Consider the following 19,235-nt stretch of genomic DNA (forward strand, 5'->3'; position numbering starts at 1 on the left):
TAGGTGCCTTGGAATGGAGAAGACTATGCTTTCAATTTCTAGCTGGCAGTGCCACCAAGTGGACAGCATAGGGCTGTCAGTGTCTTAACACCTCGCGCTGGCCAAAAGAGCCAGCGTAATCTGTTTCATGCTTGGTAGCAAACAAACGAGTGTAAGAACTATGCTGCTCCACCATTTTCTTTTCAAGGCATATGTTTTCCCCAAGGGACAAGAAGGGGGATGGAGAAATGGTACCTCACTATAAATGGCAATTTCTGTGTTAGGAGTGGGTAATCGGCAGACTTCAGCAGAATATCATGCAGCCTAATGTCTGGGGAGAGGGACCCAGGTGGCGCTGTGGGTTAAACCACAGAGTCTAGGGCTTCCTGATCAGAAGGTCGGCAGTTCGAATCCCTGCCACGGGGTGAGCTCCCGTTGTTCGGTCCCAGCTCCTGCCCACCTAGCAGTTCGAAAGCACGTCAAAGTGCAAGTAGATAAATAGGGACCGCTCCAGCGGGAAGGTAAACGGCGTTTCCATGCGCTGCTCTGGTTCACCAGAAGCGGCTTTGTCATGCTGGCCACATGACCCGGAAGCTGTCTGTGGACAAACGCCGGCTCCTTTGGCCTATAGAGCGAGATGAGCGCCGCAACCCCAGAGTCGGACACGACTGGACCTGATGGTCAGGGGTCCCTTTACCTTTACCTTTAATGTCTGGGGAAAGAGGGCAGGAAGGGGAAAATACAGAAGAAAAGCTGAAATGGATGGAGGTAGCAGAGAGACTCTGCAAGACACTGGCTCAGATCTCTGGGAAGCAGAGATACGTACTTCCCCCAGCAGCTTTCTGGGTGGGGGAGGAAAAGGAAAGAGAAGAGAGGTGGCCCTGCCCACTTTTGACTGCCTCCCTCCCTCAAGGGAGTGCAGCCATCAACAGGAAAAAGATTCTCCACTGCTGGCCTACTGAGAGCCTAAGAGGTGCTTCTGGTATTGTACACAGAGCTGTGGAACATAATTTATTTTGTCTTCTGCAATGCTTTTCTTCTTTAAAAAAAGTGCCCGTGTTCACCATGAAGTTGTTACAGTAAGTGCCATGTTTTTAACCAGTGCTTTTCTTTAGGAAAAGATAAGGTGCCTGTATTGTGTACCCTTGATTACCCCCCTGGGGGGGGGAGCACTGGTCTTCTGCCTCCTAATCTCTCACTTGAGTAGAGAATCCAATCAGGATACTCACAACTGAAGGGGCTGGCTCAGACCCAAAGTTGTGTATAGTTCAGGTTTTAAAAGCAAGAGAATCTTCTCACTTGAATTCTCCTCTCCCTATAAAAAGTACTTGTAGGGTTTAATCAGCTGACTTAACTTCTACTCTGCACCCTCAAACAGTTAACTCTTCCCAACCTTCTGCAGGAAACAAGCTGGTTCTCTGCAAGGCTACCCAAGCTTGGGCAGGTGGGAGTGCAAAAAGTGTGCCCTTCATGACAGCTGAGCATCTAGAAAAGGCAAAATACTGATGGAAGCTTCCCATCCCTTTGACCAGCAGCAAATCTTGCCATGAACTAGGTGGAAGTCAGCATCTCCTAAAAGTGAATATTCCCATCCTTGGCTCTTAAGTTATCCTCACTCTATGGAGACAGCACTTCCTAGAAGGAAAATACAGCTTTGCATATATCCCTGTACCAACTATTCTTCCTGGCTAGAGCAAAACCAGATGTGACACCACCTAAAAATAGTGGCTTCCCCCTTCCGTTTCTCAACCAGAAAGCACCCATCAATCCTGTTCCTTGTCTCATTCTGGCTCTGTATCTCACACAGCAATCTTTCTGCCTCCACCTGGATCCAGGGAATAGATACAAAGCTACAGCTTATATTAGAGCTCCCCGCGGGCATGGCGGATGTAGTGTTCATGCAGCCCAGCCTCCTGGTTAAAGCTCTCCCCACACTCCATGCAGGAATAGGGGAGGGAGGGCAGCAACTCCTGGGTCTGCTGGTGGAAAGCCTGGTGCCGACGCAAGTTTGAAAGCTGTCGGAAGCTCTTGCCGCAGTCCGGACACTGGTGAGGCAAGCTGTGGCCCGCGGCATGGCCCAGGCGGTGACGCTGGTAGTTGGCCAACTGGCTGAAGCGGCGGCCACAGTCATGGCAGTCAAAGGTAGGGCGCAAGCAGTCAGTAGAGTCAGAGGGCGGGGCTGGCGCATGGCCCCGCTGGTGGCATATAAGCGCACGAGAACTCTCAAAGGCCTTGTTACATATGAAGCAGACAAAAAGAGCATCACGCAGATTGGCCTGAACGAAGTCCTCTGGGTGCTCCCGCTTCATGTGCCGCTCCTTGAACTTCTCATCTGGGAAGGTGATCAGGCAGTGAAAACATTGATTGGCACCCAGGCTGTCTGGAGATGAAGAGAAACAGAGGGAATCAAGCAGGGCCTGCAGCTTACTTTGCAGAACTTCCCTGAAGAGAAGGAGAAACAGGTGGATAGAATGCCATGAAAAGTCTGCCATCCTGGCAATCAGTTTTTCATCAGCAGGACACTTCATTCTCACAACCTTCAGACTATGCAAGCTATGTGAGCTTAAGTCAGCATTGTACACAAACTATTGAGGAGGAGGTTGCATAAGTTACACTCTCCTTCATCAGCTGTTGATAAAGTGTGCTTTCTGATAGCAGAAGTGGGGAGAGGGGAGCTGCCTTTACACACTGTTGTGTTTCTCCATTCAAGTAATCACTGTGGAACACTTTGGCTGTTCCCCAACAGGGATAAAGGGAGAATGAAAAGTTGATTAGGACACGGGCCTCACATGCAAACTATCAGGATGAAAGTGACATAGGCAATAGAAATGGACAGGCACTCCTCATCTAGAGGCGGTGGTTTCTTACCTGAAAGTGAGCATTAAATTAAGTAGCAGTTTTTAAGATTTTCCTCTATAGTCATGAGAGCTAGAAGCTTTCCCCTCGTTTTTTAATGAAAGCTAGGAAACTGCAGGACCTGGCCAATACATTGGGTTGCATGCATGGACCTAGAGCTGGCTGTCTGCACTGCAAATAGTGCCATGCAGAAAACCTGTGTCTCATGATGCCATGCAGTCACATCCTTGTTCATATTTCAGAATGCTGGCAGGGAAACATATTAAAAGGAAGAAGATTATGACTTCTAATGCAGCTTTTTAATTAAAAAAATTCTTTCCAGTAGCACCTTAGAGACCAACTAAGGTGCTACTGGAAGGAATTTTTTATATTTTGTTTCGACTACGGCAGACCAACATGGCTACCTACCTGTAAGTAGAACTTTTTAACAGTTGTTTATAACAGGAAATTCTAGAAATTCTTTCACTAGCTGGAGAATCGTTTAAATTCTAAACGCAAGAACAAAACCATAGTACTCACAGATTGCACTATTGCTAGGGGGTCCTTTTTCTCTGTCATTTGTGCCTGGGCAGACAGGGGGCAGCACTGTGGAGCTCACCTCCTCTACACAGATAGGCTCTGGCTTACAGATTGTTAGATGCTCCTGGGCTATTGAAACATCAAGCCCATTGCAGTCCGACACCTTTGTAAGAAGTTGCTCAGTTAACAGTGGCGTACTGACTGCAGAAGAGTCAGCCATTGCTACCTGTAAGAATGAAACCAAGTTGTGAGCAAAAGACCCAATCCCCCTTGGCTCCCTTCCTCATACACAACTCAGGTTATGCCCATGTGTGATGCACTCCTTTTTAAAGGAGATGCTCTTCATAGCTTCTGCTTCAAGGAAATGTAAACGGCAGTTAGTGAAGCAGCTTTTTTTTAATATACTGTACTGTTTCAGGCCAACCAAGCAAAGAGGCACCTGTAAACTAGAAGGCAGGCGGACTTTGTTGTTGCTGTTTCTTTGCAAAGATTACTAAATATCTTACAAAATGATTACCAAACACAAAGTGTTGTCTTCCAAGGAAAAATGCATGCAGAAGCATACAATTGTTGCTAGCAAAAGTATATGCAGACATTCTAAGAGGCTACTACTACTACTACTTGTTTCATGGACCAGCTTACCAGGTTTTTGGTAATCATCATCACCATCATATTATTTATTATATTTCTATAACACACTTCATCCAAGGATCACAGAGTGCTTTATGAACCAAAAAAACGTGGGAATATATAACATGCTAATAAACACAACAACCACCACCCAAGGTGGTCTGAAAGGTTGTTTTAACTAATAAAGTGCTATACATCTGGGACCGCCCCCAACATTTCCTCCTCGCTGACCGTCTCCTAAGAAGAGCCTCCTCCCTCCCGCAAATGCGCCCACCTCACCCCCAGCCCCACAGTATCACCTCCTCCACCAAGCCGGGAGGGGGAAGAGTCCTCGTAGGACTACAACTCCCACAATCCCCAGCCATGGGCCACGCCGGCTGCTGCCGCCGGGAGCTAGAGTCCCCGAATGGCCTGCTGTGGGACCCTCCTCTAGGCTAGCGGCGCCCCCTTCTCACCTACGCGGCGGCTCAGCCCAGAGCAGCCTCTCTTCCTCCCTCCGCCCGCGGTCAGGTCTCCCACCTTCACCTGTCGCTAGTCCCTAGACTGTTCCAGCTCTTCCTCAGGCACTTCCCTCTGCCATCTCACCACTCCCGGCCCTTAAGAAACAACGAAAAGCCTCTCTCAGAAAGGCCCGCTCGGCTTCCCTGTCAACCCCTGTCAATAAGAAAAATTAAAAATGCACATCTCAACCGTCACCTTTCTCTACGTTTCTTTTTTACCCCACACTGTGTGTTTTTTTTCCTGCTTCCGGGGACCTTCCTCCTCCAACAAGGCCCTCCCTCGCCAATTTCCTGTAGAGCGATGTCTAAATATCCGCCTGACTAATATCCATGCGCATACTTTTATCTTGTTGCCGCCGCAGCTTTTTATTCGTGGCGCGGATACAGGAATAGACTGGGACTGGGGAGCCTTCGCGCAGTTACCCCTCTGTGGGCCCTAGACGGGCACACTCCGTGATTATTATTTTCAGGCAATATATTAGGCAGCCTTGGTGCGACGTAAATAGCGCGATGCGCCCAAATAAGACGTTTGACGATAGGTGGGACGGCTCTTCTACCTTAGAGTTATCGGGCAAGCGTAGCTATCTGCATGAGGCTGTACCCGATTCGTCTAAGTCTATGGTGCGTGCCGACCATAGATTTCGTCGCTTTGTTGGAAAAAAAGGGGGCTTGTGCGCATGCTCTTCCCTGCTTCCGATCCCAGCCGCGAAGTGGAGGGCTGAGATAGCGGGGCACATGCGCTGGCTCGGTGAGCTGAGACTAGCTCTGTGCTTTTAATAGCAAGCATAACAGGAAGATGTTCAGCAGGTGAAGCTTTGGCCAAAGCTGCGGATAGGAAGGAAATCTTCACCGGCTGAAATTCTGCCTGGCCGTTCCTACTGCCGTGCTAAAGGCAGGGCAGCTCTACCATGCAACTTTCTCTTATTTTAGCCCCCGTTTTCCTTATTTTCATTCACACACAGAGAGAGATCATAAGGAGGGTTCTCACACTTTCCACAAATTGCATGATTGCTCGTTTCGGGAGCGAGTAGAAAAGTATTTAATAGTCGTCCTCATCATCATACCCCGTCTTACATGGTAAACAATTTCCAGATGAGTTAGATGTGTTAAGAGGACTATTGGCATCAAAATCAACAAGTCTTGTGGTGCCTTAAAAGACCAACAAGTGTTTTATTGTGGCATGAGCTTCCAGGAGCCAGAGTCCACTTCCTAACAGAAGAGCTCTGCTGGATCAGGACAATGGTCCATCGGAACCCAGCATCCTGTTCTCACTGTGGCCAACCACGTGGCTCTTCATGTAAGCCAGCAGCTAGCTGCTTGTTCTACCCAGCAATGGGTGAAACCAGAACATGTTTTTTAATGAAGACAGAACTGAGCAGATTTAAATCCATTTTGGTTCACAATTAACAACACATTGTTTGGTTGTTTGTTAAGAACAATTGGAGGCAGCACCAAAAAGCAATGATTTTAAAAAAACCCAACTAATATTGCAAGTGGTATTTTGTTTGTCATACCTATTCTGAAAACTGAAGTTGCTGTCTAGAATAAGGAACTAGAATGATGGAAGTCTCATGAAAATCTGAGTAATCTGGAGAAACAAATCACTCTTGAGACAGCCTTGCAAACTTTCAAGGTATAGCTATAGAGCAGGGAGGAGGAAAGCCTACAAGTCCCATCATCCCTAGCTATGCAAATTTACTTGTAAAATCCCACATACTGGGACTTGCTTGACAGGAAGTATATAAGATATAATATTTAAGGATGCACAGTAGTGGAGGGATATGCCATCCAACAGAGCTGTAAATTATGTGCGTCTGAATGAACAGATCCTGACAGAAGGAAATGTTTGCCCAACACTTTCAGTGCTTTTTTTGAAAACTTAAAAATAAAGGAGTTCATTATGTATCAAGAGCTACCTGGGAACTATGCCAAAGCAACACAGCTATTTCCTAATACGTGCTTCAAGTGCATGAGACAAGCGTGTTCATCTTTCCCAACAGAGCTAAACCACCACACATATGGCAGAACTGTAGCTCCTAAGCTATACTACAGATCTATTTAGCTTCTCCCTCAACTGTCACTAGGCAGCAGCTATGCCATCAGGCTGCAGCAGATGGAATAAAGGGAATGAGGGCTCCTCCGTCAGCTCTGCCGGAAGACCAGTTCCACTTGGCTCCTCTGTTCCCAATTCCAGCTACTATTTAACTTAAGAATTGAAATTGTTCCTCTTCTGTCCCCATCTCTTTTCCTTTTTGTGTTCTGTTGCTTAGATTCCATGCATTGATGGTAGCGTTTTTATTGGTGGTATGTAAACTTCCCTTCGCTTCTGTGTCTTCTCCCTGTACTTTTGGCTACTCCAAAAGCAGCTTTCAAACAGGAACTGGACATTAAGGCTGCATGGTGCTCTAATTGTTTCTCTAGCAGGGATTAGGGACCTGGGGACCTCTAAATAGTGTTGGGACTCCAATTCCCATCAGCCAGCATGACCAGTGGAAAGGGATGATGACAACTCTATTTGTCCCTGGCCCCTGGCTATGCTTGCTGGGGCTGATGAGAGTTGCCATTCAGCCAACACCTGGAAGGTCAAAGGGTTCCCCTGCACCTGAAATAGCCCCTCGCCCATCTCTGCAGCCAAATCAGGTGCCATCAAGTTTCCCCCATTCACGAAGAGAGAGATGGGCACAGTGAGAAGTCGCACATACAGAATCACTTTTATTAAACCGACTCTCCCAGCTACTGTGAAGAGAGGTTGTTAATATTCATGATTGATGCTGAATGGATGCCGTCTCTAGAAGCTGCTCTTTTTAAAAAGCCAAACACACGCACACGCACACACACAGAGACAGACGGAACACAGCTTCGGTTCAGCATGGACCACCCAGGTGCCAAAGATGGTGACAAGCGAGATGATGGGCACCTAAATTGGGGAGGGGACTGTCTACACAGTAAGAGGGTGGGCAGCAGGGATGCAGGACCCTTGTGCACAGGACATGCCGTTCTAACCCAGCCCCTTCCTCCTCCCTCAACCTTGCGATAGGCCTGGAATAAAATCTCTCCTGGTTCAATTGTTTAAAAATGAGCAACACACCCAATACTGCTTAGTGCTTCCATTGCAAAAAGCCCATTAACATGGGCTCCCTTTGGGGAATAATTAGCTAGGACCTACAGGCGCCAGACCCGTAGATAGCTCCTCTCTCCGGCAGCAGAGAGAAGGCAACAGCTCCCTTCCCTGCAGGCGGGCAGGGGGCTCCTGCGTTTGCTACACTCACTCTGAGGAGTCAGGGCATGCAGGAGGGATTGCTCCAAGTGACCGCGTACCCTCCCAACTCTCCTCCCCTCCTGCTAAATTCATTTTAGAAAAATAGAATGAAACTAAAAGCGGACCTCAAAAAATAAAAAATGAAAGAGGCTTCACTTCTCTCCCAGAGTCCTGGCCGGACAGATCCCTCGGCAGGTGCCACTGATTAGATTAGGGAGTGGGATTGGGGAGGGGCAGAAAAGATGTGATCTACAACTCTCCTCGGGCATGGAGCATGTAGTGCTCGTGAAGTTCTGACACCAAGCCAAACTCCCCCGGGCACTCGGTGCAGTGGTACGGTCCGTCGGCCCCATCTGTGTCCTGGTCCCCGTTGGCCTCCCTCAGGGTGGGGGAGGGGGGGAGCTTGTTATGGGGAGCGGGCGGGGGGCTCCAGCACCAGCCGTGTTCGCAGCGATGGCCCTCCAGGGTGGCCGGGGAGGCAAAGCCCAGGCCACATTCGGCACATATGTAGTGAAAAACTCGGCCCCGGCCAGAGGTGGGGGCTGCTCGCCCTTCCTGATTGTTGGGGTTAGTGGGCAGGATCAGAGGCAGTGGCTGTTTGGAGGAAGAGGAGCCGCTGTGTGGCCGCTTGCGTCCCTCGTGGTAGCTGCGGTGCACCTTCAGGGCGCGTGAGGTGCCGAAGCCACGGCCGCATTCGGGGCATTCATGCCGCTCAGGGCTGGGAGCCAGCGAAGAGCTCAGCTGATCCTGCCCAGCCTCTCCGCCATCGTCCACCAGCTCCCCAACTGTCGCCTGCAGCTCTTTGCTTCGGGGGCCTAATAAAAGAGGCAGAGGAAGGGGGGGAATGCAGTGAGGTACAGACAACAACACCTTCAAGTTTCAGAGTTACAGCAATTGAGCAGGTAAAGTTCTTCCCATTTGCCTAATATTTATTTTATTTTATTTTATTTTTTGCAAATCAGCTTCTGTCATTCAGAGCGGGTGGGGGAAGTCAAATCCTGGAGGTGGGGAAGTTCTGGGGCTCAAAGCCATCCTGAAAGCCACACCCTGTAATCCAAAAAAATCTGCTAACTCCTCTAAAATGTGTAAGGATGGCAAGGGCTACAGTTAACGGTGTTGGAAATGCACTCCTGGAATGCTCAGAGGTGCTTTCTTCATGACTAGCATGAGGCTGCTGAGCTGAATCCCTGGCACTGTGAACGGGTGGCTAAATCCAGACTCAAAATGAGCCCCAGCTCCAACACAAGATCCCCCTTTAACAGTCTAGTTCAGCCATTTTGCTACACAGCACAGGGAAAGCTTGCTTTGTGATATGACGTTTTCATGTCCTTGTACCTGGAAGGCTTTGGGCTGATGGGGTAGGGGGGCTGCTGTCTCCGGAAGATACGGATGTAGCTTCAGATTCATCTTCTTCCTCGTGCATGGTGGAGACACCTAGAAGAATCACAGTCCATAACTGGCAGAACCTCATGCAGCTCTAGGCTAGTTCATCATCAGAGGAAGTTTGAATACAGATACATTCAAAAGCAAGGACTCATCCCAAATATCCCAATCCATTAAAGATTTTCTATCTCTACCTCCCCTCCGCTTTCCACACACATAGCTCCACATCACTCATTAACTAACTACTCTTTTGAAACCTCAAATATGTTTCATGCACCTATTTATATAGCTATAATGCACCTTTATCCACCAAAGGTCTCGTTTAAAATATTGTACCTTCGAAATATATTCTTTAAAATGCAGCTCCTTTGTGTAACACATTACCCACCTTTACAATGAAGTAGGATATTGACCAAAATAAGTACCGGTAAGTAGTCAAGATACTCAACACCCCTTGAATCAACTCAGGCTACACCCATGTCTATTTTGCAGGTGGCAAACTGAGGCCAAGACCATTTTGTGAGCTGAGATTTTAAGGCAGGGCTCCCCAGGACAAAAGACACTTCCAAGGCCATGTTCTCAACCTTAGGGACTATAAATTTGTTCCTCTTCTTCTTCTTTTTAAAAATGGAAAGAATAAGAAAGCCAAGACTGAGAACACTAAAATCTGTGTCTAGTTCCCATTGTCACACATTTCCGTGTGCTTGTGCAGAACTAAGAAAGACACACAACCTTGCCTGAACGCTCATTCCACTGAAAGGCTAGCCATCATAAATGAAAGACCATCAAAAGGTCTCCCAAGAGTTTTCCACTCCTGAATGATGCTCAGGCTTGCACAAGTTTCCAGGAGAAAAAATATATATTCTGCAACCGGCTTTTTACATGTTCTAGGTGTCTGAACTGGGTCCCTGAGATAGGATGGATGAGCAGACAGTGTGGCTCAACTGCTATGTTTAGACTGGGGGGGAGGGAGGGAGGGAGAGAGAGAGAGAGAGAGAGAGCACTAAGCTCCATGGTAATATAATATGCCTAAATAATGAATCAAAATGATGATTTTGGTCAAAGAGAGCTCACAATGAACCAAGCAGATCATACATCTGTATGCTATAGAGGCTGGCCACAAATGGAGTACTGCCATGAACACATGGCACCACTGCCAGCCATGCAGAAGAGAGCACCATAAAGACAAGTATCTCCTCCTCAATGCCTACTGCTGATCCACAAATGTCACCTTTCAATTGGGAACTGGGATTTCAAGGCCAAGAGGTCTATAGACTGAGAGAATATAATATACAGAGAGCCTGTTGGATCAGGCCAATGGCCCATCTAGCCCAATATCCTGTTCTCACAATGGCCTACCACATGGCTATGGGAAACCAGGGAGCAGGATCCAAGCACAAGAGCACTCTCCCTTTCCGAGGTTTCTTGCAAGTGGGATGGAGAAGCATACTACCTCTGACAGCCTTATACTCTACCCCTTCTCCACGAACCCACTTGGTGGAAGGCTTTTCTTTCCCACACAGCCCCCCCCACCCCACCCTGCAGCCTGCTAAGAAGTTACTATTCTGCACTTTCCATGCTGCCTGCAAAAGAAGGCACCTCCTCTGCTCTACAGCCAGAATGGAGACACAACCCACTCCAGTAGACTACTAACAAAATACTAGTAGCTTCAATGGGCTTATTTAAACAGCTGTGCTACTCAGCTCTCAGGATGCCAATCCAAGAATAGCCCACTAACACGGGTGGTGTGTGTGTGTGTGTGTGTGTGTGTGTGTGTGTGGATCATACCTTCTATGAAAACAAACCCATGCTCAGTACTTAGCAGTACCATGGTTAGAGAGCGGGACAAATGTTCTCCTAAAAGTTCTGCAGCTGCCTGCGCCTTTTCTTGTAGGATACCACCCCCTAGTGCCCTGCTGAAACAACTGCAGCCAGTGGGAAAGTTAACGGTAACACCAAACCCTATGCAGCCTAGCTCTACAGGATGCTAACATCCAGCCCTCTCACGCAAACGGAGACTTACTACGCTCAGGGCAGCCCTTGGAAGTAAATTTATTGTTGTTTTGCTTAGGCGGGCCAGCAGATCTGCGAGTTGGCAGGGAAGGGCACCTGGAAGAATTATATTATGCTTCCAGTCCCCCTAGAACAGCAGGTCTGGCACCTACGTACAAACCAAGGCGCCCTCTACCTGACCACACAGGCCTACTGGCAGGAGGGAGGGAAACTCAAGCACCCCCATGCCCTACCCTCCCACCCCCCCTCAAAGCAAACAGGCCTTCTCCCTTGTGGCTCACTACACTTTGCTCACCGGTCGAAGTCCCCTCCTCCTCCTTCTCCTCCTCAAAGCCAATGTCCTCTGAGCTCCCAGCTTCCACATGCTTGGGTACTTCAGACATCACCCCTTAATGCCAGCAGCCCAAACCTGGAAGAGGAGCAGAACTAGTTATAAATGCCTGGCACGGGCTCCCCGGCTCACAACATGGATGGAGGCACTGGGGGCCTGGGGGATTAGAAGGGGGGGGGAGAGAAGAGACCCCAGAGAGCACAGGAGGAGGAGGAAAAGAGTGGGGGGCTCAAGGGGAGACTTCATCCCACAATGCACTGGGGCTGACACTGTATGGACCACTCCCATAATGCTCTGGGAGAGCAGAGGTCAGCCCCTCGCCCCAGGTATGGAACAGAGCTTAGCTCAGTCCCCATAATGCTCTGGGGCTCCATGGACCACAAGAGGAGCCCACAATCCCATGCTGCACTGCGACTGGAGGTGGGGGTGGGTGGGCAGGTATTAAGGACCATGGGGGGAGGGCAGGCAAGCAAACAAAAAAATCTGCCCCTTTCCTATAATGCACCAGGCGCGCGCACACACGCACACCCAACACTCACCGGTTCCTCCGGATTTGGGGAGGGGCAGCCCGGTCCCCTCTAGCCACAGGACCCTCGCTGCGCAAGCGCAGACAGGGAAAGCAGGCGGGGCCCGCCCGCTCAGCGCTCGTCCCCCCTTGCGCCTGCGCCGCTAGGGCCTGGACGGCGATGCTATTTGCGACTCCGCTCTGCGCATGGGCGGGTCACGGAGAAGGGGCTCGGCTGCAGGCGCGCCGCGCATGCCTGTCTGGCAGGCCGCGGCCTGGGCGGCTTTTGCGAGTCGTGTTGCCGCGCGTGCGCAAGAAAGGCAGCTGCCGCGCCGTGGGGAGCATTTGCGCATGCGTGTAGCATTCGACGTGGGGAAGGGGAAAGAACGAGAAATAAGTAAATAAATGTGGATTTTGCAGTGCAGCCCTGAACGTCCTCACTTGGGTGCAAGGCCCCATTAAATTCAATGGCCCATGCGCAATGTAGGATTACTTACATAGGACCAAGTGAACGTTCCTGCTTGTCTTGACGTAGCCTTACCCAGGCCTCCAGATGTGCGGTAAGGCTCCAAGCACCTGAACTTTGGAACTCCCTGCTCATTGATAGCAGGCAGGCTCCTCTACTGCACACTTTTCGGCGCCTGCCGAAAATACTCTTATTTAATAAAGCGTGCACGGATGCTTAGAAAAATTGCACGAGTTTTCATTCTTTTTGGTCTAATTTTATTGTGGTTTTAAGCTTTCTGTGCGGTTTTTAAATTATGGTTGCAATTTTTTTGTGCGTGATGATTTTATTGGTTTAGCTTTTTTGCAAACCGCCCCATGAGGTTTTATCTACTATCTACAATCCCACCCTACGTGAGCTTTGGCCAACCGCCTGCTGGGGCTGATGGGAGTTGTAGTCCAACAACACCTGGAGGGTGCGACAGCCAGGGCTACTTTAGGATTTTGCAACCGCGAGGAATACCAGTGAGGTCACAGGCCCTAAGGACCATCTTCTTCCTTCCGCGCCTCCAAGGTTGTTCGCTCTATTCATCACTACCGCCATCACCTTGGGTAATAGAGGTCGCCTGCCTTCCCTCATTTGTAAGGATACTTTCCTTTCAACGTTGCTTTGCCCCCCTTAACATCTGGAGGGGCCACAGGTTTTCCCCATCCCTGATCCCAACCATCCTGCGTTCTCTCCGCCCAGCTGACAACGGAATGGCAAGGAGGTGTTGACCATATTGAGCAAAAGAAGAAGAAGAAGAGTTTGGATTTGATATCCCGCTTTATCACTACCCGAAGGAGTCTCAAAGCGGTTAACATTCTCCTTTCCCTTCCTCCCCCACAACAAACACTCTGTGAGGTGAGTGGGGCTGGGAGACTTCAGAGAAGTGTGACTAGCCCAAGGTGCATGTGGAGGAGAGGAGACGCGAACCCGGTTCCCCAGATTACGAGTCTACCACTCTTAACCACTACACCACACTGGCTACCCCTGCATTGCAAGCTCCTCTTGAGAGGACCATGCTGTAAGATCTAGACTCCCTCCATGCAGGCTGAAAGTGAAAATACGTGAATAAATCATATATCTTAAAACTACGACAGCCCCCACTGCATCTTCAATTCTCCGAAGGAACACTAGAACCACCTGGGATTTTTGCTACCACTCGGCAGAGTGCGGGTGGCGCCCAGCTTTTTTAACGGTATGAAACTCGGGAGTCCTCGAGGCTGCATCTAGCAACAATTTGAAGGATGGGAGACATGCAGCCTTCCAGGTGTTATTAGACCTACAATTCCCATCAGCCCCAACTAGCATTGACAACAGCCGGACGATGGGAGTTGTAGTTGCTTGCAACGTCTGCATGAGAGGGAAAAAAGCAATGTAGAAACGAAAGGGGATGGAAGGCGGGGCCTGTCATTCTCAGCTCCCTAGAGTTGCTGTGAAGCCACTTCTACCGGTATTATACAAAGTATTGCCACTGGTGGTTGTGGTGTCCATATCGGCAGAGGGAAATGGGAGTTGGAGATCAACAGAAAGCCACAGGTCGCCTCCATCACCTGTTTATTGCTCTCCCAGCCGGGTATATTTGTCAAAAGCACAGGAGGAGGACCCCTTCTCTGGGAACAGGGTCTTGGTCCCTTTTGCTAAAGGTTTGCAATGGGAGTGCTCAGTGAGACGCTCTCCTGCCTGGGTTTTGCGGGCAAAAAATTGAGATACAGTAGTAAGGGGCTAGTGGTGGGTTAGAAAACAGGCAGACAGCAGCCACGAGAGGGAGCTCGTGTATTAAGCCAGCTGCATGAGAAATCCAGCGCTGCTTTTACGCTTCAAGGGAGGCAGCGCGCACCACTGGTAAGCGCTTTGGGGCTCGCAGTAGGCAGGTGCATGGCCTGGGGCGGGCGTTGTGTCTTAAATGGGACTTTAATTATTATGGATCTACTCTGAGGCGAGCTTAGTTGGATGCCACCCGCTGTCCCAACGACGTTTATTGAAACATTCATTCAGGGAGACTATATAGGTAGGACAACGTTTTCCAGTGCACTTTTCTCATAAAGAGTCTGATCTGTTGGAGGGAAGCGACATTGCTTCTCAGGAGCACTAAATCCACTGTAGTTCTTCGCCTGGAGTTTGCCGGTATGTGACTGGACCCCGCCAGTGAAATACAGTAGCAGCAAAATACCTCCTAAACAGACAGGAGGACGCAATTTCCCGCTGCCCCTTTAAAATAACGGGGGAGAAGAGAGAGCGCTTAGAATGAGGGTGATGTCATTATCCTGGGGGTCACGTGGGGCTGCTGATTGCTACTGAATGAAGTCAGATTTATTTTAATTTTATTCCTTTCCCCCCTCCCTCCAGCGGAGGCATGGAATGCAATCCACCTATGGAAGCTTTCCGCTTGGGCTGCTGCGTCTCTCTCGTGTTGCAGATACTGTACTTTAAAACGGTCGGCTCATGCAACGTCTCATTGGAGCGAGTCCTCTGGGTGGAGGGAAGGTTTTGCAGAACTGCGCAGAGCTCCAGCCAGCTGCTAGATGGTGGGGAAGGTGATGAACCGGGAAGGAGGAGCTACCGGTGAAATTTGGCTATTCCTCCAAGTCACAGATAAACTCGGGCCTGAAAATAATTCCTTTTTAGAAGAGGAAGGCATGTTGCGTCTTAAATTTGCCTTATCCACCTTCCAAGTCATCCAAGTCGGTGGCCTTCACTACATCAGTACCAGCAGGACTACTCAGTAGGCAATTGAAGCACGTGGTTAGGGCACCCAGAAAGCAAAGGCATGTACACAAAAATAGGTGGGGGGGTTATATAAAAAAAGAATTGACGTTTTATTTTATTTTTTGTTTGTTTTTTTAAGCATCAAAGTAGACTTCCATAAAGAAGTTATATTGATTTCAGCATACCTTTTTAAGTTTTGCATCATTTCAAAAGACAGAGTTATTTTACAGTTTGGATTTGTTTTTATTTTGAATTGCATATGGGGTGCGGGGTGACGGGCACCACACACACACCCCTGCTGCGTCATCTCCTCCATTTGAACTCTCGTTTCTCACTCGCACCCATCTGCCATTGACACCAGCCCATCCATCTTCCAGGGATCCGTTTGAGTTTTTGTATTTTTTTAATGAAAGAAAAGGAAGAAAAAGCCGAGGTGAATGATTTATATAAGAGCTGTGAAGCGCTTTGAAGGATTGAACCACGCGACACAAAGGCAAAGTATTCTTCAGAAGCGCTCTCCTTTCCGCCAGGGACAGGAAAAGGGACGCCTTAAAATTGGCTACCCTACTGACGCGCAGGCCCAAAGTTAGGACTTGCCGCAGCCCAGCCAGGAGAGCTTTGCACCTCCGTGCCAAAGGAATAGCCAGCGGCGCGTGCGAAAAGCTCCCCGACGCTCGCCTTGGGCGCTCAAGTCATACCTGCACCGCGTCTCCAGCCGCCTCCGCTGCTGCGCTTTCATCCCGTCTTGTCCACGCTTGTCCAGCCCGGCCTCTCCAAGGAGCTCCTGCGCGCTTCGCTTCCCCGGGCACTTTGCCTGCGAGCCCCGGCCGAAGCCCTTGATCTCTTCTTAACAATCCGAGTTCAGAGCTAACAGTGCCGGCCCCGAGCAGGCGCTTTGGTTCGCGCTGACCCAGGTCCGCCCGGGAAGTTTTCTCCAGCTTGCTTTTTTCTTTTCGGTGTAAGGTTAAGACCCAAGCAGCTCCTTCTTTACCTAGTCCTAGGTCCTTCAAGGGCTGGGAGGGAGGAGGAGGGGCACAGGCCCGGCGCTCGAATTTGCATACAATTCGCATGTGCTAATTTACTAGCTATCGGAGCGGTTTAACAATCAATTCGTCTTCCTAGGAAACTGTGGGCACTATAGCTCTGTTCGGGGATAAGGGGCCTCCTAACAATTCTCAGCTGCCCTATAATCAGAAAAGGGTATTATTACTACGAAGCAGTATTATATTACTATAAATAATCATAGCTGTTGCTCAATTAATCTTGGGAACTGTAGTTTGTTAATGGCGTTGTTAGGAGACCACTGTATTGCCATTGCAGTTATAAATCCCAGAGTGGTTTGACAATCTCCTTGAGGTATAGCTCAGTAGAGCTTGAGACTCTTAATCTCAGGGTCTTGGGTTCGAGTTCCACATTGCGTGAAAGATTTCTGCATTGCAGGGGGTTGGACTTGTGGTCACTTCCAGCTCTATGATTCAATCCCTTTTTCCAGGGAAGTCTGGGATTGGTAGCTCTGTGAGGGGTGGGGGATCTCCTAACAACTCTCACCCCCCTTAAAAAAACTATGGTTCCCAGGATTCTTGGGGGGGGGGGAGAGCTGTGACAGTTTAAAGTGATATGAAACTACTTGAAATGTAAGGTGCCGATGGGGTCTTGGGGTGTGTGTGACAAAACATCATTTGTTCTTAAGTCCACATACCAGTTAAACACATTCCAGTGGACATCATTGGCATTGCCCACCCTCAGCAATAATTCTCTCTTATAGGCCTTGTGGTGGAGACTGGAGAGGGATTAGGTAGGAGATCTGTCCTTGTGTACAGATTTTGTCCTAATCAAAAACAGCTACTTATCAGCAACAACAGCAATGCAGTCTCTGAAGATTCAACAAACTGGAACCAGCCTTGCCCCCACCCCACTCCCCACATATTGGGTAAGCATGATTACAAGACCCAGCAACTTAAGCCATGACATCAAGGACTCGTACAGCTGCTCATCTTCCTCTGTCACCTGCCGGCAATGCTCATGACAAAACATGTTGGTCTCTCTGTGCAAAAAGGATAGGCAGGCACAAAAATGATACAAGGAATGTCTACATTTAGAAATCAGTGGGGGAGCATTTCAGTTTCCCAAGAGGACATTCCACAACAGACTAGAACATTGCCCTTGTCTGCCGGAAGAATTTTAAAGGGAAACATTCCAGTGCAAAATAGCCGAATTAGAATGTAGCACAGAGTTTTATTCTATCTGTTTGGGCTTGAATAGAGGAGATGGCTTTGTATCCCATTAGAGATTAATTAACATGGCAAATCGAGAACAACCAAGCACTGCTGTTGTGAATGGTCACTGTGTTTATTTTGCAAATATTTAAGGTTTAATTGAACTGCCGCAGTTCACTTGGCATGGCCATTTGACCCCACTATTATTGCACACTCAGAGAATCATAGAATTGGAAGGGACCCAGAGGGTCATCTAGTTCAACCCCCTGCAATGAGCGAATCCTGCCCACAGAGATCCCTGAGCAGGCTCAAACTACAGTACCAACCTTCTGGTTGGCAGCCAGACACGCTGACTCATTGTGTCACAGAAACAACAACAACAACAACAACAACTTTATTATTTATAGCCCAGTCTTTAAGGTACCAGAAGACTCTTTGTTTTGTTGCTTTAAAAATACATACTTGCAAAACTACAGTGTCTAAGAACTGGGTCTCTGCATCAGCCAACGTAAGCAGCACCTAAGGCAGAATCAGTGCCAGACCCAAAATTCAAATCACTGCAGAGACAGAGGGCACATCATGTGGGGCTATTGGCCTCAAGTTTCTTTTTTAACCTGTATTGTGGGGGGAATGGACTAGAATAGTAAGTGACTAATAAGTCTATCAGTACTGTACCTTCATTGTATAGCTTTTGATGTATCCTGAAGATACAGGTCTTTCTCCTGGCCTTTGACACTTAAGATATACATTTTTAGGACCTGTTCTAGTTCTGACTGTCATTTAAAAAACAAAAACAAAAACCTTTTAATGCTGCATTTTATATTGCTGTAACCTGCCCTAGGACCTTCTGATAATAAATCAGATAATAAATTTAATAATAATAATAATAATAATAATAATAATAATAATAATAATAATTGCTTAAGAACTTTCTTTAACTCATACCTGCCAGCATAAGCTCAGATTTCTGTACTCTGTCTTTTTGAAGTGTTTCGGTTTATTCTACTTTTGTTTTGTTTTGGAAGAGGCAAAGAATACTCGGAAGTTCGAACACAGCTTGTGCTCAGATCCTGGATTTCTTTTCATTGTTTTCTATGGGCCACTCACATTTCTGCTATGAAGCAGGCAGAAGGCGTGGGAGGGGATTTCGAAGGACTTGGGGAAGTTTAATCTTCAAACAGTTTGAATTGCATCTCCAGCCTTTTCCTGCTGATGTTGCCCAAGAGGTTGTTAGGGACCAGCTAAGATTTGGCGCTGCTGACAGCAGGTGGCATCCAACTAAGTGCTACTCAGAGTAGACCCATTATCATAGAATCATAGAGTTGGAAGAGATCCAGTCCAACCCCCTGCCAAGCAGCTTATTGTATAGGTAATTTTCAATTTGCATGGGGGTTCCATCTGAAATCCCAAACAGCCACTGCTGGTCAGTGTAGGCAGTACTGAGATAGATGGACCAATGGTCTGACTCAGCCCAAGGCAACTTCCTAACTTACCCACTTGCCAGACATATATAGGGCAGGATTCACCTAACAAACACTGTGCAAAGACTTCTCTTGCGTGATGCATCTTCCCCCTTCCTCTTCCCTGTGCCCCCTGAGGTTGGCTGAGGGTGGGGGGTTTTGTTTTTTGGGGGAAACTCCCTGAACAGAGTGTGGAGGGAGGAGAGGGAGGATCTTGCCATCTGGCAAGATGAATTGGATGTGCAGACAGAGAATTTGTCAGACAACAGCACTGAATTCCACTCGTATAGCCTAGTATTTATCAAAATATTTCAAAGGCATATGTTCTGACCAAGACAAGCTAGTTAATTGCTTATGATATAATTACCAGGGCATTTTTAAACAACAA

The 19,235-nt window shown here is 48.4% G+C and overlaps 2 protein-coding genes across 4 annotated transcripts; both read right to left on the reverse strand.

Moving 5' to 3' along the window:
• Window positions 1-1,791: 1,791 nt before the first annotated feature.
• ZNF576 (zinc finger protein 576) lies at window positions 1,792-4,754 on the reverse strand. 2 transcript variants are annotated; one of them, XM_033158266.1, is made up of 3 exons: window positions 4,681-4,754; window positions 3,355-3,580; window positions 1,792-2,359 (listed from the first exon to the last, which is right to left on the reverse strand). In XM_033158266.1, the coding sequence occupies exons 2-3, from the start codon at window positions 3,572-3,574 to the stop codon at window positions 1,842-1,844; spliced, it is 738 nt and encodes a 245-aa protein (XP_033014157.1). In that variant the 5' UTR covers window positions 3,575-3,580; window positions 4,681-4,754; the 3' UTR covers window positions 1,792-1,841. The 2 variants fall into 2 exon arrangements, with proteins under 2 accessions (XP_033014157.1, XP_033014155.1); XM_033158264.1 differs by lacking the exon at window positions 4,681-4,754 and having other exon boundaries at window positions 3,355-3,744.
• Window positions 4,755-7,179: 2,425 nt separating this feature from the next.
• LOC117051682 (zinc finger protein 629-like) lies at window positions 7,180-12,154 on the reverse strand. 2 transcript variants are annotated; one of them, XM_033158267.1, is made up of 4 exons: window positions 12,010-12,154; window positions 11,435-11,548; window positions 9,079-9,177; window positions 7,180-8,558 (listed from the first exon to the last, which is right to left on the reverse strand). In XM_033158267.1, the coding sequence occupies exons 2-4, from the start codon at window positions 11,520-11,522 to the stop codon at window positions 7,993-7,995; spliced, it is 753 nt and encodes a 250-aa protein (XP_033014158.1). In that variant the 5' UTR covers window positions 11,523-11,548; window positions 12,010-12,154; the 3' UTR covers window positions 7,180-7,992. The 2 variants fall into 2 exon arrangements, with proteins under 2 accessions (XP_033014158.1, XP_033014159.1); XM_033158268.1 differs by lacking the exon at window positions 11,435-11,548 and having other exon boundaries at window positions 12,010-12,149.
• Between the last annotated feature and the right edge of the window lie 7,081 nt (window positions 12,155-19,235).

The sequence above is a fragment of the Lacerta agilis genome, chromosome 8 (assembly GCF_009819535.1).
Source record: "Lacerta agilis isolate rLacAgi1 chromosome 8, rLacAgi1.pri, whole genome shotgun sequence".
Taxonomy (NCBI): domain Eukaryota; kingdom Metazoa; phylum Chordata; class Lepidosauria; order Squamata; family Lacertidae; genus Lacerta; species Lacerta agilis.